This window comes from Pongo pygmaeus, chromosome 20 (genome assembly GCF_028885625.2).
Source record: "Pongo pygmaeus isolate AG05252 chromosome 20, NHGRI_mPonPyg2-v2.0_pri, whole genome shotgun sequence".
NCBI classification, from domain to species: domain Eukaryota; kingdom Metazoa; phylum Chordata; class Mammalia; order Primates; family Hominidae; genus Pongo; species Pongo pygmaeus.
Window position 1 is genome coordinate 15,587,449 of NC_072393.2, and position 23,793 is coordinate 15,611,241.

Below are 23,793 nucleotides of genomic sequence, written 5' to 3' on the forward strand. Positions count from 1 at the left end.
GAGGGAATGAAGACAGCCTCTCATCCTGTCCCCCCAACCCTGGCCCTGGCATACCCAGCGTTCCTGGGGGACAGGAGCAGAGATAGCGGGCCACGAGGTCAATGCATGAACCCCCGTGCTGGCAGGGCTGGGAAGCACATTCGTCCACGTCGTCCTCACAGTTATCACCAATGTAGCCAGGAAGACACTTCAGTGGGGTAAGAGAGGGACCCACTCAGCTTAGTGGGACACAGACACACCTGGACATACCCATGAAGATGCAAAGAACCCCAGCACAAAAGGACACACACAGATGTTCAGCACACTACCAGTAGGTAATCCCAGCACTTTGGGAGGCCGAGGTGGGCAGATCACCTGAGATCAGGAGTTCGAGACCAGCCTGGCCAACATGGTGAAACCCCATCTCTACGAAAAATACAAAAATTAGCTGGGCGTGGTGGTGGGTGCCTGTACTCCCAGCTATAACGAGAGGCTGAGGCAGAAGAATCACCTGAACCCGGGAGGCAAAGGTTGCAGTGAGCCGAGATCATGCCACTGCACTCGTCTGGGTGACAGAGTGAGAACCTGTCTCAAACAAACAAACAAACAAAAAACACCCCAGATCTACCCAGAGTGACACCCACAGATACACCAAGAGTCACAAAAGCAAAAACTCAGACACATCTAGAGACACACCCATACCAAGTCACGGATGCACAGAAACATGTGCCCAGACACACCCAAGCATGCCCACCCCCTCTTCCCTCTCCTGGGGAGCACCCCCTTACCTCACACATGTAGCCCCCCATATAGCCACGGCAGGTCCCCCCATGCTGGCAGGGCTGGGCCAAGCAGGGGTCCACCTCCTGCTCACAGTGGCTACCAGTACGGCCCTCTAGGCACACGCAGTAGTGGGAGCTGTCTTCATCCACACACTGCCCACCCGCCTGACACAGCTGCTCCAGCCGCACCCCTGCAAAGAGGAGAGTGGCACAGGAACAGAGGTAATCCCATACATCCCCCTTCTGCCTCCATCACACAGATCATTCAACATCCTTGGTGGAATGAGTCCCCAGGATCGCACCCACACTCCATCAGGTTGTCACACATCCCCCCAGCAGGCAAGGTCTCATCACTGACATACACACACATGCCTTCAATGCTCACAGCAGCTCGGTCACACCCTGTAGCACATACACCATCCCTGCTGTCTCACAGTGACAGACACACACCATCCTGGCCAGTTGTCACATGCTCACACACCCACACCACTCAGCCACACCCCATCATGCCCCATAGGCTCTGTGGCACCCCCATTCGGCTCACACTAGCAGGAGGGACGTGCATGAGCCCCTTCCCGAGGCCCCACACGCCCGCCGCGTGCTCCCACTCACCGATCTGGGCTGCGGCCTCCCTGCAGGGCAAGCTTCGGATGTCACAGAGGCGTCCGCTCCATCCAGGGGGACAAAGGCAATAGGCCCCAGTCTGGACGCAGCGACCCCCGTTTTGACAAGGCTGGCGGCTGCACCAATCCACCAGCGTCTGGAGGGGAAGCGCTCAGAGTCAGTACTGGGGAGGGGTGAGGGGTAGTCTGGGAGAAACTGTGCTCCGACTTGGCTTCTCCCTCCTAGGATCCCAGGCAGGCTCCTCCCCCAGGTCCCCAGTAACTCCACCCACCTGGCACTGCGGGCCCGTGAAGCTCTCGGGGCAGGTGCAGCGGAAGCCAGGGTGGGCGGCGCTGCAGACGCCCCCGTGCAGGCAGGGCCGCGAGAGGCAGGGGTCTGCCTCATGTTGGCAGTGGGCTCCTGTGTAGCCGGGACGGCACAGGCAGCTGAACGAGTTCACGCCGTCCACACAGGTCCCGCCATTGAAGCAGGAGCTGGAGCGGAAGGAGTGGGAGAGAGGATCAGGCTCCGCCCCGTTACAGGCTCTGCCCTCCTTCCTGAGTCCCGCTGGTATCGCTGAGTCCCGCTGGTATCGCTGGGGACGTCCCACTCCCTGACCCGTATCTCCGCAAGAAGCTGCAGCCCCAGCAGAAGCCAATCAGGTCCCTCAGCTCCAATTCACCAGGGACTTCAGCCCTAAGGTGAGAGCCACCTGGAGGCCATGCCCTCTCAGGCGCCAGAGACTCCAAGGTGATCTCCAAACAGACGCCCTGCTCCTTTCCTGGCCCTGCCCCATCAGTCATCAGAGTCCGCAGTGGGTACCAAGCTGAGGACTCCCCCAAGTCCTTGCTGTCCCCACTTCGTCCCAGGTCCCAGGCCCCATCCCAAGCCAGAGTCCCTGCGCTCCAAGCAGAGGCCCCGCCCACCTGGGGCTGCAGTCGGGCAGGTCCTGTTCGCAGTGGAAGCCTCCATAGCCCGGCGGGCAGGTGCAGGTGAAGGAGGCCACGTGGTCGGTGCAGGTGCCTGGGCCGCAGGGGTTGCTCAGGCACTCGTCCACGTCGCGGGCGCATCGTGGGCCGGCGAAACCAGCGAGGCAGGAGCAGGAAAAGGAGCCCACGCCGTCTTGGCACGAGCCACCGTTCAGGCATGGGTCTGCGGACAGGAAGAAGGCGGTCTGGTCACCTACCTTGCCCCCATTAGCCCAGTCCGACTGGGATATGCCTTGGATTGAGAAGAATTCAGGAGGAAACCAGATTCAACTGGGATGGGGTGCATTTGGTCAGAGGACTCTAAATCCATGCCCTTCTGTGGCCTCGTCCCCTCCTTTATCTGGAAACCTCACCTATGTGGCAAGGGCAGGATGTTGGGAAAACCAAAAGGTCCCTTTAAGCTGCCAAGCAAACGCTGCTAATTGTGCCTGATCTAATTCCTGTGCTTGGAACAGGCCAAGGACAGTGGCCATTAGCCACATGTGGCTACTGAGTCCTTGAAATTGTGACTAAATGGAGATGTGCTATAAATGTAAAATACACACTGGGTTTCAGATTTTGAAGACTTGGTATAAAAAAAAAATAGGCTGGGCGTGGTGGCACACACTTGTAATCCCAGCACTTTGGGAGGCCGAGGTGGGCAGATCACTTCAGCTCAGGAGTTCAAGAACAACCTGGGCAACATGGCAAGACCCCATTTCTATAAAAAATACAAAAATTAGCTGGGCGTGAAGGTGAACACCTGTAGTCCCAGCTACTGGGGAGGCTGAGACGGGAGGATTACTTGAGCCTGGGAGGTCAAGGCTACAGTGAGTCATGATCGCACCACTGCACTCCAGTCTAGGTGACAGAGTGAGACCTCGTCTCAAAAAAAAAAGGAAACAATGTAAAATATCTCATTAACAATTTTATACTGATTACATGTTGAAATGATATGTTAATATATTGGGTTAAATAAAATAGATTATATTTATTTATTTATTTATTTATTTACTTTTATTTTTATTTTTTGGTTTTGAGATGGAGTTTTGCTCTTGTTGCCCAGGCTGGAGTGCAATGGCACGATCTCAGCTCACCATAACCTCTGCCTCCCAGGTTCAAGTGATTCTCCTACCTCAGCCTCCCGAGTAGCTGGGATTACAGGCATGCGCCACCACGCCCAGCTAATTTTGTATTTTTAGTAGAGACAGGGTTTCTCCATGCTGGTCAGGCTGGTCTCAAACTTCTCACCTCAGGTGATCCACCTGCCTCAGCCTCCCAAAGTGCTGGGATTACAGGTGTGAGCCACCGCACCCAGCCGATTATATACATTCAATAAATTAAATTTAAATATATTAAATTTGGCCAGGCACAGTGGCAGCAGTTTGAGAGGCCAAGGCAGGAGGATGGCTTGAGGCCAGGAGTTTGAGACCAGCCTAGACAACACAGCGAGACCCCATCTCTACAAAATTAAAATAAAAATATTAGCTAGGCATCGTAGTGAGTGCCTGTAATCCTAGCTACTCAGGAGGTTAAGACAGGAGGAATGCCTCAGCCCAGGAGTTCGAGACTGCACTGAGCCAAGATCGCACCACTGCACTCCAGCCTGGACGACAGAGCCTCACTCTGAATACATAATAAATAAATAAATATAAAATATTAAATTTAATATCTCCCATTTCTGTTTATTTTTTAATGTGGCTACTAGGAAATTTTAAATTGCATATGTGGCTTGTGTTATTTATCTGTTCAGCAGCGCCCCTGGGGAACCCTCTGGGGGGCCTTTTTGTTTGTTTGTTTTTGAGATGGAGTTTCGCCTTGTTGCCCAGGCTGCAGTACAATGACACGATCTCGGCTCACCGCAACCTCCACCTCCAAGGTTCAAGTGATTCTCCTGCCTCAGCCTCCCAAGTAGCTGGGATTACAGGCATGCGCCACCATGCCCTGCTAATTTTGTATTTTTAGTAGAGATGGGGTTTCTCCATGTTGGCCAGGCTGGTCTCGAACTCCTGACCTCAGGTGATCCACCCACCTCGGCCTCCCAAAGTGCTGGGATTACAGGTGTGAGCCACCTCGCCTGGCCTCTGGGGGGTATTTTATCTCATACTTTGCACACGATATTAACTTGCTTGCTCTCAAAGACAGTGCACTCAGGCCGGGTGTGGTTGCTCACGCCTGTAATCCCAGCACTTTGGGAGGTGGAGACAGGTAGATTGCTTGAGCCCAGGAATTGGAGACCACCGTGGGCAACATGGCGAAACTCCATCTCTATAAAAAACACAAAATATTAGCTGGGCGTGGTGGTGCGCGCCTATAGTCCCAGCCACTGGGGAGGCTGAGGCGCTTGAGCCCAGAAGGCAGAGGTTGCAGTGAGCCATGATTGCACCACTGCACTCCAGCGACAGAGCTAAGACTCTGTCTCAAAAAAAAAAAAAAAAAAAAAGGCAGCGCACAGACTCCAAGGTTCTAAGCCCAGCTCATTCCCTAACTCGTTCCATGGCCTTGGGCAAGAAGTCACTCAACCTCCTCGGGCCTCAGTTTCCATATAAATAAAATGGGAAAAGTAAGATAACTGTGAAGATGAAATGACAGCACAGTGCCAGGCACACAGTTCAAGCTTAATGACTGTGTTCCCCAGAGCAGCACCCCCAAGAGCTCCCCTGCACTCACTGGGGTCACAGTCATTGATGTCCTGATCGCAGGAAGGGCCAGTGTACCCTCCATGGCAGGTGCAGCTGAAACTCCCTGCCAGGTTGGTGCAGATACCATGAGGGCCACAGGGTGCGGGGCCAGCACACTCGTCCACATCCTGCTGGCATCGTGGGCCTGAGGGTGGGGAGCAAGGTTACACCTAGGATTACAGGGTACAGAGCAGGGTCCCAGGGACCTGGGGCTCAGGAAGAACCTGCAGGCCGAGATGGGTGAAGGCAAAATAAGCCATGCTGTCATTCGCGTCTAGGCATTTTGCATATACAGTTTCAGAATGGCCATCTCCCCATCTCAGTCGGTGGCAAATACCTACTATGAGGTCTGCTCCTCCAGGAAGCTGTACCCCAAACCCCGCCCTAAGTCCCAGCATCTCCAGCCCCATAGCCCTTCCTCTTCCAAGGGCTGACCCACACAGGCTGCATATCTGTGTCCAGCTCTGTCCTTCCCAGAAGGAAGCCCCTCTCAAAGGCAGGGCTGGGGATGGGTCCCCCTCTGGATCCCCAGCATCATCCCTGATAGGGTAGGGGGCAGAGGAGACGGAGAGGAGGAGGGAAGAGAAGCAGGTGGCATACCTTGCCAGCTCTGGGGGCAGGAGCAGACAGGCAGCTGGCCAGGGGCAGACTCGCAGCGGCCCCCATGCTCACAGGGGTTCGGGGTGCAGGGGGAGAGGAGCTCACACTGACGTCCTGTGAGGGGTGGAAGAGAGGGAAGCAGAGATAGCATTGAGGGACTCCCTGATCCCATCTCCCCCCACCTCCCCCAACCCCAGGGTCCCCACCTCGATACCCACCTCCCAAGCTCCTGGAGGGAAATGATTGAAAGCAAAAAAGAAGCTAATATAGGGGGAGGAGAGAGTAGAGGAGAAGAGAGATGAGAAGGCCCATGGTGTTGGTGGGGCTGCAGAGGGAAGGTGAGGTACACACCCTGGACACCAGGGGGGCAGGTGCAGTGGAAACCCATTCCATCGCTGCTGCATGTCCCACCGGCCCGGCAGGGCTGGGACTCACAGGCATCTCGGGCCAGGCTCTGGCTGCAGCGGGGGCCACTCCAGCCAGGCTCACACACACAGCGGAACCTGGCAGGGGAAGGTAGTCAGGCCAGGGAGGTGGGCCAGGGAGAGGGGGCAGTGTCTGAGGCTGAGAAGGGCCCTCACCCGCCAGGTGCATCATAGCAGATGCCGTGACTGCAGGGTTCATGGGCACAGGGATGGCTCGGTGGGAGGCAGAGTGGGGGCAAGGAGCCAGGCGGGCAGAGGCAGCGAAAGCCGTTTTCCCCATCCACACAGGAACCTCCCTCGCCGCACGGGCTGGAAGCACACTCATTGATCTCCACGTTACAAAGGGGCCCTGGGGAGTACACAAGCAATCTCATCTCAAAACAAAGCCAGCAGGGACAACCAGGGAGGGACAACCTGACCCCACTTAGCACACCCACACCCCCGAGCAAGGACCTCTTTTTCATAATGCATCAGCTCTTGTGCAAATTAGGACACCCACCTCCTCAACCAAGAGCTGACTTGCCCCAGATCATTCTGGTCCCCAAACTTCCATGAAGTCCCTTTCTTTTTCTTTTCTTCTTATTATTTTTTGAGATAGGGTCTCACTCTGTCACCCAGGCTGGACTGCAGTGGCATGATCATAGCTCACCACAGCCTCCACCTCCTGGGCTCAAGCGATCCTCCCACCTCAGCCCCCCGAGCAGCTGGGACTACAGTTGCACACCACCACGTCTGGCTAATTGTGTGTGCGTGTGTGTGTGTGTTTATCTACTTATCGACTAATCTGGCTTTGGGAGTGTGTTTATTTTTTGTGGAGACAGGGTTTCATTATGTTGCCCAGGCTAGTCTCGCACTCCTGGGCTCAAGTGATCCTCATGTCTCAGCCTCCCAAAGTGCTGGGGGATTACAGACATGAGCCAACACACCTAGCAAAGTCACATTCATTTCCACTAAGGATTACTTTAGCCCCATTCAGAAATAATCTAGTCACTGAGTTAGGACACTTTCATCTATGTTCCAGAATAATCTTTGTGTGTGTGTGTGTGTGTGTGTGTGTGTGTGTGTGTGTGTGTGTGTGTGTGTGTGTGTGTTTGACATGAAGTCTCCCTCTGTCGTCCAGACTGGAGTACAGTGGCACAATCTTGGCTCACTGCCACCTCCGCCTCCTGGGTTCAAGCAACTCTCCTGCCTCAGCCTCCGGAATAGCTGGGACTGCAGGCGCCCACCACCACACCCGGCTAATTTTTGTATTTTTAGTAGAGACGGGGCTTCGCGATGTTGGCCACGCTGGTCTCGAACTCCTGACCTCAAATGATCCACCTGCCTTGGCCTCCCAGAGCGCTGGGATTACAGGCGTGAGCCACCGCGCCCGGCCTCCAGAATAATCTCGAAACAACCTTATGACAGTGAGACAGCACAGACTCAGGGCAAAGCATGGACAACCTCGTTGGACAAGAGTCTGCAAAGATACGGGAAAAACAGGCCCACAGAGACGAGTGACTTCACCCTCCATCTAAGGACCCCCTCTCCATGGCAGCCACTTGCCCACCTGTGAAGCCAGGTTGGCAGACACAGTCGTAGCGGTTGATACCATCACGGCAGACTCCAAAGGTGCAGGGGTTGCTGGCACAGTCGTCAATGTTCACTTCGCAGTTCACACCTGGGGGCCAGGAACATGGCATGGAGTGGCCACCACTGTGTCCCACTAGATGCACCATTCCCAAACCCTCTGTGCCCCTCCAGGTGTGCTGTTTCTGCCCCAGCCCCCGGTCCCACCTGTGGTCCCAGAAGGGCAGCGGCAGAGGTACTTGTCCACCAGGTCTAGGCATTTGCCGCCATGGCGGCAGGGCTGGCTGCGGCATTCGTCCACCTGGCTCTCGCAGCGTGTGCCCGTGTAGCCAGGGGCACAGGCACATGAGAAGCTGGCGATGCCATCCACGCAGCGACCATGGTGGCATGGGTCAGGCGAGCAGTCGTCCACGTTGCGCTCACACAGCGTGCCCTCAAAGCCTGCGGGGCCAGAAGGGTCAGGCTCTGCCCACTCGCCAGGGGCCTGCCCACAGGTGAGGCCTCGGACCAATCCTGGTTCAGCACTATCTGAGGCCCTGCCCATCAAGCTGTCAGGAGGCAGGCTCAATACAGGCCCCACCCCCCACCCCCCACTTACTTCCACTCCACCCCGCTACAAGCTCCAGAATTCGTCCCTAGCCAAGACTCTCCCACAGTTAAATCCCACCCCCAGCTGTGGCCCCACTTCCAGCCCTGTTTCTGCCCCACCCTCCACTGGAGATGGGAGCACATGGCAGGTGGTAGGGGAAGGTATTGGGCCCTCCCCATTCAGTTACACGCACCCTGTGCCCAGCCCAACCCTTTGGCTCCACACGTAGCCTTATGTCAGTCTATATGCATTATTGGCTCCACCCCGCAACTCTGTCACTGGGTCCTGCCTTGCTACAACCCCGCCCCCAAGCTCTCCCCAAGTCTGTTATTGGCCCTGTAGCCCACAAGCCCCGCCTCCTGATTCTTGTCGGACTGTCATTGGCCCGCCTCACCCTCAGCGCAGCGGCACTCGTAGCCATCGGGCTGGTCCACGCACTTGGCGCCATTCCTGCAGGGCGTGCTGGCGCATTCGTCCACGTCCAGCTGACACGTGGAGCCACTGAAGCCTGGGGTGGGGAGTGGGATGAGCAGAGGCCCAGAAAGGGTGAGAGCAGTACACCCCTCTCCAGGCCCGCCTTGTTTGGGTGGAAAAACCCATTTACTTAGATTTAAATTAACTTCAATGTGTTTCATAACATATGGTTTCTACTGTAAGTTATCTGCTAACGTGGTTTTATAGGTTCCCACCCTGGAGTTTTTGCCCCTTCCCAGACATGTCTTTTCGGGCTCCCTCTCCCGAGGTCCTCACCTGAGGGGCAGGTGCAGCTGAAGCCATTGACTCGGTCCTTGCAGACCCCACCGTTGACACACGGGCTACTCTGACACTCGTCAATGTCCACCTCGCAATAGGTTCCTGTGAAGCCTGGGGCAGGGAATAGGGCTTAGGAAAGCGGGGGCTACCCTATGGTGTGAAAGGGGTGCAAGGAAGGAGGTACTTCCCTTCCTACTCATCGACAAATCCCCCGAGCCTTCGTCCCCACCTCCACACTCCCAGCCCAACCTTAATTTTCAGCCACAGGCTGGACTGTCACCCAGCCGTGGTCCCAACTGGCCCAAGGCTCATGGGTGTCCGCAGAGGCCTTGCCTTCAAACCTCTCCTTCTCTCCCCAGCCCTCAGACTAAGCCCTTTCCCCAGTCCCCAGCCCCCAACCCCAGGGCCCCCCATAGCCTTTGCCCAGGCTTACTGCAAGCTTGTCTGCAGGCTTCACCTTGACCTCACAGCAGCCCCGACTCTGCCTCTCTATCCCCAACCCCTTCCCGAGTGGGTCCTAAGGCCAAGAATACTCCCAGCCCACCTGAAGTTCTGCTGACTCCATTTGACCAAGCCCCCAGAATCACACAGGATTCCCTTCTGGCCCTGACCCCACCTCCTTCCAGGCTTCAGTCTCTAAGGGTCCCACTCCAAACCCACTTACACCCCATTCTGCTCAGCTCCCCATCCGCGGGCTTCTCTGGCCCCGCCCCCTGCCTCAGGACCCGCCCAGGCCACGCCCACCACCCACCTGCCATACAGATACAGGTGAACTGGCCTATGCGGTCGAGGCACGTGGCCTGGTTTCTGCAGGGCCCCGACAGACACTCGTTGACGTCGGTCTCACAGCGAGGTCCAGTGTAGCCACGGCCGCACTGGCACAGGAAGGAGCCCTGCGTGTTCACGCACCTGCCCAAGTGCTCGCAGGGGTTGGCGCCTGCCGGATGGAGTGCGATCGGTGTGGGCGTGGCTGGCCGGGACCCCCTCCTCTCCCCTCTTTCCCAGCCCATTCACAGACGATGGCGCTCCCCTCACCGATAGAGCACTCGTCCACATCCTGGTCACACGCCCCACCCGTGAAGCCGGGAGGACAGGTGCAAATGGCCCGGCCGTTCACCGGATTTGTGTCACAGATAGCATCCTCGTGGCAGGGGTTGCTGACACAGGCGTCATCCAGGTGACACAGGAGGCCTGGGAAGTGGTAAGCAGAAGTCATAGGCAGATCTTCCTGCTCTGCCCAAAAGGCCCACACCCCTTGAGTATTGTTTTGTTGTTGTTGTTGTTTTTGTTTTGTTTTTTGAGACGAAGTTTCGCTCTTGTTGCCCAAGCTGGAGTACAATAGCGCGATCCCGGCTCACTGCAACCTCCACCTCCCGGGTTCAAGCGATTCTCCTGCTCAGCCTCCCGAGTAACTGGGATTACAGGCATGTGCCACCACGCCCGGCTAATTTTTTGTATTTTTAGTAGAAATGGGGTTTCACCAAGTTAGCCAGGCTGGTCTCAAACTCCTGATCTCAGGTGATCTGCCTGCCTCAGCCTCCCAAAGTGCTGGGATTACAGGCGTGAGCCACCGCGCCCGGCCTGTTGTTGTTTTTATTAAACCTAAACAGTATTTAGTAGCTGCTTTTTTTATCCATTTATTATGAGAACTATCAAACATACAGAAAAGTTGACCATTCATATACCCACCACCTAGATTCAACTATTGTTAGCTTAATCTACTAATCTTTTTTTCTAAACCATTTAAAAATAAATTGCAGACCGGACACAGTGGCTCACGTCTATAATCCCAGCACTTTGGGAGGCCAAGGTGAGTGCATCGCTTGAGTTCAAGAGTTCAAGACCAGCCTGGGCAATATAGCGAGACCCGTCTCTACAAAAAATACAAAGCTTAGCTGGGCATGGTGGCGCACGCCTGTAATCCCAGCTACTTGGGGGACTGAGGTGGGAGGATCACTTGAGCCCAGGAAGTCGAGGCTGCAGTGAGCTGAGATCATGCCACTGTACTCCAGCCTGGGTGACAAAGTGAGACTCTGTCTCAAAAACAAAATAAAATAAATTGCAAACATCCACATATTGTTTTAAAACCTTTTGACTCTTCTGATTACAAAAGGGTCCTACACTCCAGCCTTTGCTTCTGTAATACCCTCTGCCATGTACGCCTTCTTTCTATATCCACGTTCCCCTCCTAAACATGTTCTCTGATCTTTGCCACTTCCAAAGGTAACTCCCAGGAGTTTCCCATCCCAATGGCTTCTGCCCTGAGCCATGCATCAGTGCAATGTCAGCCTCCTCCCAAGCCTCTCCCAGGCTTACACTTCCCCTCTAAAGCTGCCTCCAGCATAATCCTTCTTTCCTCTCTCTTTTTTTTTATACACGGTCTTACACTGTCTCCCGGGCTGGAATGCAGTGGCTCAATCTCAGCTCACTGCAACCTCCATCTTCTGGGCTCAAGCCATCCTTCAACCTTAGCATCCAGAGTAGCTGGGACTACAGGCATGCGCTACCATGCCCAGCTAATTTTCTGTATTTTTGGTAGAGATAGGGTTTTGCCATGTTGCCCAGGCTGGTCTCAAACTGCTGAGCTCAAGCAATCCACCTGCCCGGGCCTCCCAATGTGTTGGGGTTACAGGCGTGAGCCACCACACCCAGCCTACCAAGTTTTTGTAGAGATGAGGTCTCACTATGTTGTCCAGGCTCGTCTCAAAGTCCTGGGCCCAAGCGATCCTCCCATCTTGGCCTCCCAAAGTGCTGGGATTACAGGCATGAGCCACTGTGCCCAGCCTAGCATAATCTTTTTATTTTTATTTTTAATTTGAGAAGGAGTCTCACTCTGTCACCCAGACTGGAGTGCAGTGGCGTGATCTTGGCTTACTGCAATCTCCACTCCTGGGTTCAAGCTATTCTCGTGCCTTAGCCTCCTGAGAAACTTGGATTACAGGTGCGCGCCACCACACGCAGCTAATTTTTGTGTTTTTAGGAGAGATAGGGTTTCACCATATTGACCAGGCTGGTCTCAAACTCCTGACCCTGATGATCCGCCCGCCTGGGACTCCCAAAGTGCTATGATTACAGGCATGAGCCACTGCGCCCAGCCTAGCATAATCTTTCTAACACACTCAAGTCAGACTTCTTATTTGCCCCCACTAAAAACCATCCATGGCTCCCTGCAGAGAAAACGGCCGCTCACCAGTCTTGCCCATGGGGCAGGCACAGTAGAAAGAAGCCACGCGGTCATGGCAGGTGGCCCCATGGAAGCACACGGCTGTGGCACAGTCATCGATATTCTGACTGCAGCTCTCGCCTGTCCAGCCATTGACACACACGCAGCTGTGGCCACCCAGCGTGTTGAAGCAGGTACCCCCATTGTGGCAGGCGTTGGGCTGCAGCTGACACTCATCCACGTCCTCCGTGCAGAACTGGCCTGTGGCACACAGATGCAGCAGTCCAGCCACCTGGTTCATGTCCACCAGAGGCCTGCCTCCCCGCTCCCTCTGGCCGCGGTGCCCACCTGTCCACTCAGGAGGGCACTGGCAGTTATAGGTATTGACGCCATCCACGCATGTCCCCCCATTGAGACATCGGTGTCCTGGACAGTCGTCCACATTCACTTCACAATTCTGACCCTCAAACCCTAGCAGGGAAAGGGGCAAGGATGGTCACCGCCGGGCTGGCCTGCTGTCCCCACGCCCACACCTCTGCCTCCCCTGAGTAGGGCTCACTCACCAGGAAGACAGGCGCAGTCATAAGTGAGGTCGCCACTCTGCCTGCAGGTGCCCCCGTTACGGCATGGCGAGGGTGCACAGGGTACCGCGGGGTTCTCGCATAGCGGCCCCGTGTAGCCAGCTGGACACTGGCAGCGGAAGGAGCCAGGCGTGTTGAGGCAGGTGCCACCATGGCGGCAGGGCTCACCCACCCGGCACTCATCCACGTCGCTTCGGCAGCTGCGGCCCTGGTAGCCAGGTGGGCAGGAGCAGAGGAAGCGTCCATCGGGCCCCACTGAGCAGCGGGCACCGTGGGCACAAGGGCTGCTGAGGCAGGGATCTGGCAGGGAGCAGTCAGGGCCTGGAGGGGCCGGGACAGGGTGAGTTTAGGACTGACCACACCCCCGCCTGCCTCCCCTCCAGACTCTTCCCCTCTCACCTCGGAAGCCACGGGGGCACCGGCATGAGAATCGGGCGGTGCCAGCCACCACTGAACTCTGGCAGACACCACGGCCAGCACAGGGGCCTGAGTGACAGGGGTCCTCCAGTTGACACCGCTCACCCACCCAGCCGGGTGGGCACCTGTGGGCAGAGATGGCTTGGTCGGGCAGCACAGGGCAGGATGGCCCCAGACACAAAGATACACACAAGACAGGCAAGAAACACACAGGGAAACAGAGCAGCAAACACACATTTGCTGGGTGCAGTGGCTCACGCCTGTAATCCCAGAACTTTGGGAGGCTGCGGAGGGCAGATCACTTGGGGTCAGGAGTTCAAGACCAGCCTAGCCAACATGGTGTAACTCCATCTCTACTAAAAGTACAAAACTTTGCTGGGCTTGGTGGTGCATGCCTGTAGTTCCAGCTACTCAAGAGGCTGAGGCAGGAGAATCACTTGAACTTGGGAGGTGGAGGTTGCAGTGAGCCAAGATCGCGCCACTGCACTGCAGCCTGGGTGACAGAGTGAGACTCGGTCTCAAACAAAACAAAACAAAACAAAACACACATTCATTCATGCAACGAATATTTACTGAGTACCTACTATGTTCTGAGCAATAGAAATACAGCAACAAACACAATGAAAGGGGTCCCTACCCCTCTGGATCCTTGCAGCCAGATCCAGGCAAGGAGAACATATCCAAATAACAAATTAATATACAACATGCTGGCAGCGGGTGGTGAAAGCCATCAGAACCATGAAGGATGTAGTCATTTGGGTGGTGGCCCCTGAAAAGATGACGTCCATGTCCCAGAACCTGTGACTAGGACCTTATTTTTTTTTAAATGGCTCTTTGCAGATGTAATTTTTTTTTTTTTTTAAGAGACGGAATCTTGCTCTGTCACCCAGGCTGCAGTGCAGTGGCACGATCTTGGCTCACTGTGACCTCCACCTCCCGGGGTCCAAGCAATTCTTTGTCTCAGCCTCCTGAGTAGCTGGGAGTACAGACACATGCCACCACGCCTGGCTATGTAGATGTAATTAAAGGAGAGATGTCAAGATGAGATTATTCTGAATTATCCACCTGGGCCCTAAATTCAGTGACAAGTGTTCATACAAGAGAAAGGCTCACAACTGTAATCCCAGCTGTTTGGGAGGTCAAGACAGGATAATCACTGCAAGCCAGAAGTTCAAGATCAGCCTGAGCAACATAAGGAGACCTTTTTTCCACAAAAATAATTTAAAAATTATAACCGGGCATGGTGGCAGGAGCCTGTAATCCCAGCTACTCTGGAGGCTGAGGCAGGAGGATCGCTTGAACCCAGGAGGCGGAGGTTGCAGTGAGCCGAAATTGCGCCACTGCACTCCAGCCTGGTTGACAGAGGGAGACTCCATCTCAAAAAAATAAAAAAATAAAAAAATAAAAATAAACTGGCCGGGCGCAGTGGCTCACGCCTGTAATCCCAGCACTCTGGGAGACTGAGGCGGGTGGATCACGAGGTCAGGAGTTCAAGACCAGCCTGGCCAATATGGTGAAACCTCGTCGCTACTAAAAATACAAAAATTAGCCGTGCGTGGTGGTGCACGCGTGTAGTCCCCGCTACTCAGGAGGCTGAGACAGAAGAATTGCTTGAACCTGGGAGGCGGAGGTTGCAGGAAGCCGAGATCATGCCACTGCACTCCAGCCTGGGTGACAGAGAGAGACTCCATCTAAAAAATAAAAATGAAAGATTAGCTGGCCGTGGTGGCTCACACCTGTAGTCCCAGCTTCTTGGGAGGCTGAGGTGGGAGGATCACTTCAGCCTGGGAGTTGAAGGCTGCAGTGAACTGAGATTGCACCACTGCACTCCAGTCTGGGTGACAGAGCAAGACTCTGTCTCAAAAAATGAGAGAGGCAGCCAAAAGGAGATTTGGGTGGGAGAAGGAAGAGAAGGAGACAGAGACAGGGACTGGAGTGAGACAGCCACTAGCTGAGAAATGTCTGGAGCCACCAGAAGCTGCAAGAGTCAGTTCTCCCCTGGGTCCCCATGGAGAGGCTCAGCCCTGCCGATACCTTTTTTTCAGACTTCCAACCTTCAGAACTTCAAGAGAATAAATTACTATTATTCAAGTTATCCAGTTTGTGGTAATTTGTTAGAGCAGCCGTCAGAAGCTAAACCACTGGGTTAAGGGGGATAGAATGATGGGGTTGAGGAGGTGGAATTCTATTTTCACAGACATATGAAGGTAAGGAGGGGGCCATGGGGCTTTCTGGGGAACAGCATTTCAGGCAGAGGGAACAGCAAATGAAAAGTCTCAGACCCATGTCCAGGCGCAGTGGCTCACGCCTGTAATCCCAACACTTTGGGAGACCGAGGCAGGTGGATCACCTGACATCAAGAGTTCGAGACCAGCCTGACCAACATGAAGAAACCCCTTCTCTACTAAAAACACAAAAAATCAGCCGGGTGTGGTGGCGCATGCCTGTAATCCCAGCTACTCGGGAGGCTGAGGCAGGAAAATCGCTTGAACCCAGGAGGTAGAGGCTGCAGTGAGCCGAGATCGAGCCACTGCACTCCAGCCTGGGCAACAAGAACGATACTCGATCTCAAAAAAAAGGAGGAAAAAGGAAAAAAAGAAGTCTCAGACCCCAGGACACAACCACCCAGGCACACACAGACAGGCCCAGAAACCACAGCTACACACACAGAGGGACACACCAACTGGACGCCATGGCCTGGCCAGCACTCAAGATACCAACCCACAGCATCCCACGCGGAAATGAGCAACTCTCACTCACAGGGACAGACAGCAGGGCTCCCACAAACCCTCAAGTCCCTTCCCTGGGACTTATACAGCCTCCTATGAAGGGATGGGAGGGTGGAGGGTTGGGGTACTGACACCACTGTTGGTACCCTCATCTTGGGGGGGTGGTCCTTCAACCTGCAGCCCCCTCCCCAAGCCCACCAAGGAGTGTGAGGAATTGGAACTGGGAGGGGTTGGTCTTAAGACTGGAAATCTCCAAGGGGCACTAGCGGGGTCAGAGGGAGGGGCTTAGAGAAGCCAGAGTCCAAGCTCCGCCCCCCGACGCTGCCAACCCCCACCCCTCTCTACCCTCCCCCCCGCCCCTGGCGCAGTTGTCCTCCCTCCGGCTTGTCCCAGACGCCTGAGACTGAACTCAACAAGCGGCTGACTCAGTCCTTAGCGTCACCCGCAAGATCCCCCCCACCCCGGCCCCCAGCGAAACAGGTCGGGGCACGGCCGAACAAGCAGGGGTGCGTGTGGCGTTGGGAGGGGAGGGCACAGCTCCCGCCCCCTCCTCCAAGGCCCGCAGGGCGACCACTGCGGCCCCGACCGCGCGTCGGGAGGGGGCGCGCTGCTCTGGGCGCCGAGGATAGCAGGTCCCACCGCCAGGCAGGGCGCGACCCGCGCGGGCCCCCTCCCAACGCCCCGGGCGGGTTCCCACGCTCTGCGTCCCGCGCCCCCGCCGACCGGTCGGGCCGGTTCCAGCCCCAGCCCGCGCCCCGCCCCACGGCCTAAGCTTTGGGGGAGACGGAGGGGGGAGTGCAGACCTAGTTAGGGGGGGCACGGCGGGTGAGGCGAGGACTAGGAGATGGGGACGAGGTCTGTGGAAACGTCTGCGGCCGGTGGGGGGGTCTTGGGGGATCCATGGGTGGGGTGACAGCTTGGGGCATCCTTGAAAGGACTTGAGTATTTGAGACCATGAAAGAGACTCGTGGGGGGTGGAGGGCGTGTAGGGAGTGGTTCCCACAGCCCAGCTCGGAGGACTGAGCCCGCTCCACTCCGGGCGATCCGGGCTCCGGGTGCCGCGCGCGCCGGTGATTCACCTGTCGAAGGGCGGGGCAGCCGCGGGCGCATTCACCTGTCGGCAGTATTCCAGGCGCGGAGCTCCACTGCGCAGGCGCCCGGCCCCACCGCTCGCCCTCCCAGGTGTGTGGCTCCAGGTAAGGTCACACTTTTGCCCATCCCGCCCCACCTTCGCAGACCCCCCAGCCCCAGGAAACCCTCTCAGTCAGGCTCAGCCCTCCACAAAGGTGAGCCCGAGTGGGAGATCCAGCCAAAGTAAATGTAGGTGTAACTTCAAAGCGGCTCTTCTTGGTCTAAAATCACCCCAGACCCACCCAGCTTGGGCCTGACCCAGTACTTGGCACACATGATGCTGAATAAATGAATACATTAATGAGTCAATTAATGGCTACTGCGTGAACTGCTGTTATTAATGATAGCATGAAAGGAGCCAAGCATTTCCTCATAACCTTGAGAGACTTCTCCTTAGAGCACCTGTTTCCTGCCTCCTTACCATTATTATTTATAATAATGTCTATGTTGAGCACATACGATATTCTGAGCACTTAATGTATGTTGCGTGCATACAGGAGTTATTATTGCCCCATTTTCCAGATGCAATAACTGAGGCTCAAAAAGCTTGAATGCTCAAGGTGTCCCAGACCCCAGAATTCAAACTGAGCTCTTTCTGTCTCTGCTCAGCTCCTTCCCAGCCTCTGCTCTGCTCCCCGCAACCCCTTGCCTTTCCTTGTGATATCTAACAACTAAATTGTTAAGTCCCTTCACAGTCGCCAGAGTGAAGCATTCCCTATTTCACAGGTGCAATGATGATCAGAGAGGGAAAGTGACTAGCCCAAAGTCACACTGCAAGTAAGTGGCAGTGTGGGACTGTATTATAGGCCTCCTATGTCCCCCACCACTAAATGTTGAGAGATGGGAGGGGTGTGGAGGGTGTGAGCCACTGCCATTGGTCCCTGATAGTTTGTGGATTGAATAATACCTGCCTCATGGGGGGCTTTACATGTGACCTCAGGTGGCCAAGAACTGTGAAGCTGGGATTACTGGGCCCATTTTGCAGACCATGACACTGAGATGTAAAGAGTTTAATTCCTAGCCGGTCAGCAACATGATATGGGACTTGAACCCATGCCAAGAAGAGTGCAGAGCCCCTGCTCAGTTTCCAATGGGGAAACACGAGAGGTTGCCCAAGCCACACACATGTAGGAAGTGGTAGAGACATCCATGGTGAACACAGAGGCAGAGGGAGAAGACAAATCGCCCCCCCCCCGCCCCCACACACAGGGCCCACTGGTGGCTCTGAGCCAGGCACTCACAGGCAGGCAGCCTCCCGGGAGGGCAGCTGGGTGCAACGACCTCCATTTGCACACGGGCTTCCGTCCAGGCAAGGAGGGGCTGTGTGGGGGTGAAGGAAGGTGGAGAATCAGCCAGGTGCCCAGGAACCCCAGGTCCCAAGTGACAAACCCCCTCCCTCCCTCCACCAGGCAACAGCTGCATGGGGCTGGGGGCGTCTCTGCGGGTGCAGGGAGTCCCCCCATCCACAGTTCCCACGGCCCCCCCGCCCCAGCCCCAGCTGTTGAGGCTGCAGCTGTCCCTGCCAGCTCAAGCCCTGGGAACCACAAAGCAGGGGCGGGCAGGAGGAGGGGCTGTCTTGTGCCAGATGTGGGGGCTCGGGAAGCTGCCAGAGCTAAGATGTGCAGAATGGGGTGTGCTGAGACAGGAAGTAAGGGTGCTGAGTGTTACAGGGAGGTCTGGGGCTTCATGCCCAGGTTCAGGGGTAATAGAAGGGGAAGGGGCAGGGGGTCCTAGGGCCACGGGTCTTCCTTTTCCTGATGGGCATCTACTCCTGCCAGGCAGGCCTGCGTGGTGCTCTTGGGAGAGGGACCAAGGCATGTACCCACGAGTGAGCACAGCATCTCCAGAAGCAGCCAGTGCTGGGCGTTGCTGGAGTAGGGTGTGTGTTGAAGGGAGGGGCAACTGGCATAAGGCATGTGCTGCCCTGTCCAACATCGCCATCCCTAAGGGCTGTGTCCCTCTAGGGTGTGGCATAGTCTAACTGTCCTACCAGAAGGGTCCAGGGTATGGCTGGGTCTGAGCTAGTGGAGAACTGTGTGCATGCGATCAGGTGTGGGGACACAGTGCGTGTGTCCATGCGTGCTCTTGTCAGAGAGAGGGTGATGGAGAGAGGAAGGAAGATCGAGAAAAACACAAAGACACGTAAGAATGAACTAGAAGCAGACAGACCAGGAGAAGACAGAGAAGGACAGAAAGAAAAAGAAAGCGGCCAGGCACGGTGGCTCATGCCTGTAATTCCAGCACTTTGGGAGGTCGAGGCAGGTGGATGACCTGAGGTCAGGAGTTCGAGACCAGCCTGGCCAACATAGTGAAACCCAGTCTGTACTAAAAATACAAAAATTAGCTGGGCATGGTGGCGGGTGCCTGTAATCCTAGCTACTCAGGAGGCTGAGGCAGGAGAATCGCTTGAACCCAGGAGCCGGAGATTCCAGTGAGCCGAGATCACGCCATTGCACTCCACCCTGGGCAACAAGAGCCAAACTCCTTCTCAAAAAAAAAAAAAAAAAAAAATTAGCTGGGTGTGGTGGCGCACGCCTGTAGTCCCAGCTACTAGGGAGGCTGAGGCAGGAGAATCGCTTGAACCCGGGAAGCGGAGGTTGCCGTGAGCCGAGATTGCGCCACTGCACTCCAGCCTGGCGACAGAGTGAGACTCTGTCTCAAAAAAAGAGAGAGAGAGAAGGACAGAAAGAAATGGAAAACAAGAGGGTGAGTTACAGAATCTGTCGAGCTGAACCTTAGCATGCGCCTACATGATATAGGCCCCTTCCTCACAGGACAAGCTGATTGGACACTATCACCCACACCAGGACCTGTGGGTGTTCGTGAGCTCACACTGTGGGTCCCATAACATGGGCTATGGGCCACGCTGAGCTGTAGGCAATGTGAGCCACATGTGCGTGCGTGCACGGGCTTGTGTGTCAGTCTGTATGTGGATTTGGGCATGCATCTATTGTGTCCCAGTGCAGCTACATGTGAGTCTATCTGTGGGTGTGCCTGTGTGTGTATGAGCTGCACACCCATACGGGAATGCACAGATGTGTGTGCTGTCTGTATGCGGGTTGTGTGTGTTGTGCGTCTGTGTATGTGAACCGTGTAAATGGGTGTACAGCTGTGTGTTGGTGTGACCTGTGTGTGCACCGGTGTGTCTGTGTATGGGTTGGCTGTGTCTGTCCATCTGCATGTGTGAGCTGGGTGTAAGCATGTCCTGGAGTCTTCATCTATGTGCTGTCTGAGTGTGTGCAGGCAGCGTGTGTGCCACACCTGTGTGATCATATTTGTGTGTGTATGTATGTGAATGTGTGAGCTGTGTGCGTGCAGCTGGGTGTGTCTTTCCTGAGCCAGGTGTGCATGTCTGCGAGTGTGCTGTGTGTGTGCAGGTTTGCATCTCTGTTACGTGACCTAGAGCTGTGTGCGCCAGCGAGTATGTCACAGGCCATGTGTGTGCGCCGCTGGTCCAGCGGAGGCGGCGGCTCCTGCCTGGTCCTGCCCCGTCCGGGCCCCGGGGCTGGGCTGGGGAAGACGTTCACTCCCGAAACCCCCACCCCGCCCAGCGCCAAGCCCCACAGTGGCGTCTGGGACCCCTGGCGAGGGGCCTTGGCCCGCGCCCCTCCCCCGCCCACCAGGCCTCCCGTAGCGGTGAGGGGGGTGCCCCCGCAGCCCCCTCCCCGGCCCAGCAGCGGGTCCCGCTTTGTCTGGCAAAGAAAGCGCGAGGCCGGCCGGGGGGAGGGGGTGTCTAGACGGCGCGGCCATTGTCCCGAGCGGGGGAGGGGAGGGAAGAGAGGAGGAGGGGCGGGGGGCCCCTGGCCGGCTGGGGAGGGGCTCTGGCCGCGGGGAGGGGGCGCTGGAGCCGAAGGGGAGCACGTGGGCCCTCGCCCCTTCCCCTCCCCGCGCAGGGGCGGGGTCCCAGGGCCTCCGGGTCCCCGCGACCAGAGGAGGGAGCGGGGCTGCGGGCGGGGGAGGGGGCGCGCGCGCCGCCGAGGCTCCGGCTCCGAATCCGGCTCCGGGTCTTGCTGCGCGCCGGCCTGGGAAGTTTTCTCCGAGTTCAGAGCTCCCAGAACTTCGCGCCCCCTCCCCACCCCCCGCCTGGCCCGGCCCGCCCGGGGTGTCGGGGCCGGGGTGGGGGGGCTTTTGTGCGAGAGGTCCCCGGCCTAGAAGTACCTGGGCCCCCAGTCATAACCTACCCAGGACTCCAGGCGTGAGTTGGATGGGAACGAGTCCCGAACTCTGTACGCCCCCCCCACCTCGAGTCCCTGATCCCCGCACCTCGAGCTCCCAGTCTCGGACTCCTGGGTCCCTTCATCTTCAGCTCTGATCGCTCAAGGGTCCCTGTTCCTTGGGCCTCTGGGGTCCTCCCCATTCTGAATCTCTGCGTCCTCCAGGACTGGCATGAAGTCCGGAGCTCCTGCGTCCCTTCCCAGACCCTGGTTCCTGTCTCCCATGAACCCCCCCCAGCCCCGGCCTTGGGGGTTCTTGCACTCCCCCTCTGCCGCCCTCGTCCCATCCGCCAGGTCCCGGCCCCTCACCTGCAGCCCCCGGCCCCGCTAGCAGCAGCAGCAGGGGCAGCGCCCGCACGGGTGGCGGTGGCGGTGGCGGCGACATCGGGCAACGGCGGCGGCGGCGGCCACGGGCCCCCGGCCCCATGGCGGCCGGCCGCGACCCTCCCCTCCTCCCTCCTTCCCTGGGCTCCGGGCGCGTCCCGGGCCAGCCTCCGCGCCGCCAACTTCGCCGAAGTGAGGCGGCCGGGCCGCCCCGCCCCCAGCCCTCGAAGGCTCGCCCCGCCCCGGGGCCGGCCCAGCGCGCCCCCGCCCCCCTCCCGACCTCCCGGGGTCCCTGCCCACCCTCCACCCGCACAGCCTGGGACGCGCGGACCCTCGGAAACCCAGGCCGAGCATGCAGTGAGACGCGGGCAGAACCCGGAGTGGCGGGCACACCCAACCTCGTGAACGCCCACGCACCCCATCCCCATCCCCCAGTACACACCCAGAGCCGGACACCTCTGGAGCCGGGACAAAAAACACAGCCTCCCAGAAACCCTGGAAACTGAGGCCAGTCACGTCCTGAGAGGCTCATGGACCCACAGCCACGGACGCACAAATGCAAGCCCATGCACCAAGCTTCCCCAGGACTCTGATCTAAAACATTCACAAACCTAAAAGTCGGACCGGGCGCGGTGGCTCCTCTCGAATAGCTGGGACTACAGGCGTGCACCACCACGCTCAGCTAATTTTTGTATTTTCAGTAGAGTCGGGGTTTCAGCATGTTGGCCAGGCTGGTCTCGAACTCCTGACTTCAAGTGATCCGCCCGCCTCAGCCTCCCAAAGTGCTGGGATTACAGGTGTGAGCCACCACGCCCAGCCTTGATCAATTGCCTTTTCCCAAATCAGTCATGCTGCACAGCCTTCCTGCAGCTCCCTCTGTTCCTGTGGAAAGAAAGGGGACCCTGAGAGGCCTGGAGCCCAGCCCTGGAGGAACTTCCAGTCTGGGGAAGAAAAAGCTAGACGCACACACACCCAGTGTGGAGGGCTCAGGGCTGGGCCAGAGAAAGGCATGGAATCTGGGAAGGGCCTGGGGTACACCGGTGGTGGGTGAGGACTTTGCCTGGGAGGGTTATTTATTTGTTCATTCATGTATTCAGCAAGTATGGCTAAGGCTCCAGCCCTATATCACGCTCTGTTCTATGGACTGGGGGTGCACCCTGGAGGGCGTCCAAGAGGACGTGCAGTGGGGCTTGGCCCTGAAAGGTGAGCTAGAGGGAAGTCATCCCAGCAGAGGGACTGGCCCATGCCAAGAGGAAGGGGCAGAGTTGGAAGGGAACGTGTACAGGCCAGAGGTTAAGAGGAGAAAGGAGCCATGCTTACTCCTTGGTATCTGGCTTGGTGATAAGGATGCTGGAAGAAGGAATGGATTGGGTGGAGGAGAGGTGCTGGGTTTGAGGGGGTCACCTACAAGGCAGGTAGGGCTGAGCATGGGAGAACCATTCTGGTAGGAGATAGTCACATGGGTATCCCAGAAATCTTCAGACAATTTTTTTTTTGAGACAAAGTCTCCCTCTGTCACCCAGACTGGAGTGCAGTGGAGTGCGATCTCGACTCACTGCAACCTCTGCCTCCCGGGTTCAATTGATTCTCCTGCCTCAGCCTCCCAAGTAGCTGGGATTACAGGCACACACCACCATGCCTGGCTTTGTATTTTTAGTAGAGACAGGGTTTCACCATGTAGGCTAGGCTAGGCTAGTCTCAAACTCCTGAACTCAGGTGATCTACCCTCCTCTGCCTCCCAAAGTGCTGGGATTACAGGCATGAGCCACCACGCCCGGCCAATTTTTTTTTTTTTTTTTTTTTTTTTTTGAGATAGAGTTTTGCAATTGTTGCCCAGGCTGGAGTATAATGGTGCAATCTCGGCTCACCACAACCTCTGCCTCCTGGGTTCAAGCGATTCTCCTGCCTCAGCTTCCCGAGTAACCGGGATTACAGGCATGTGCCACCATGCCTGGCTAATTTTGTATTTTCAGTAGAGACAGAGTTCCTCCATGTTGGTCAGGCTGGTCTCGAACTCCCGACCTCAGGTGATCTGCCCGCCTCAGCCTCTCAAAGTGCTGGGATTACAGGCATGAGCCACCGCTTCCGGACTTTTTTTTTTAAGACCAAGTCTCGCTCTGTGGCCCAGGCTGGAGTGCAGTGGTGCCATCTCGGCTCACTAGAACCTCCATTCCTGAGTTCAAGCGATTCTCCTGCCTGTCTCCCCCCACCACCCCAAGTAGGTGGAACTACAGGCCCACACCACCATGCCCAGCTAATTTTTGTGTTTTTGGTAGAGACAGGGT

General features: G+C 56.7%; 1 protein-coding gene across 1 annotated transcript in view; it reads right to left on the minus strand.

The window, feature by feature from the left end:
• Positions 1-21,701, minus strand: part of NOTCH3 (notch receptor 3) — a 41,838-nt gene extending 20,137 nt beyond the window's left edge. Inside the window, exons 1-21 of the mRNA XM_054465278.2 lie at positions 21,494-21,701; positions 18,212-18,290; positions 13,093-13,235; positions 12,676-13,014; positions 12,461-12,583; positions 12,140-12,373; positions 9,985-10,140; positions 9,701-9,886; positions 8,947-9,060; positions 8,591-8,704; positions 7,815-8,048; positions 7,588-7,698; positions 6,195-6,387; positions 5,965-6,116; positions 5,614-5,727; positions 5,003-5,158; positions 2,291-2,516; positions 1,657-1,858; positions 1,374-1,521; positions 768-952; positions 55-187 (exon numbers count right to left, since the gene is read on the minus strand). Of these exons, the coding sequence (XP_054321253.2) occupies positions 55-187; positions 768-952; positions 1,374-1,521; positions 1,657-1,858; positions 2,291-2,516; positions 5,003-5,158; positions 5,614-5,727; positions 5,965-6,116; positions 6,195-6,387; positions 7,588-7,698; positions 7,815-8,048; positions 8,591-8,704; positions 8,947-9,060; positions 9,701-9,886; positions 9,985-10,140; positions 12,140-12,373; positions 12,461-12,583; positions 12,676-13,014; positions 13,093-13,235; positions 18,212-18,290; positions 21,494-21,611 (3,460 nt within the window). The 5' untranslated portion in view covers positions 21,612-21,701. The remainder of the gene's footprint in view (positions 1-54; positions 188-767; positions 953-1,373; positions 1,522-1,656; positions 1,859-2,290; positions 2,517-5,002; positions 5,159-5,613; positions 5,728-5,964; positions 6,117-6,194; positions 6,388-7,587; positions 7,699-7,814; positions 8,049-8,590; positions 8,705-8,946; positions 9,061-9,700; positions 9,887-9,984; positions 10,141-12,139; positions 12,374-12,460; positions 12,584-12,675; positions 13,015-13,092; positions 13,236-18,211; positions 18,291-21,493) is intronic.
• Between the last annotated feature and the right edge of the window lie 2,092 nt (positions 21,702-23,793).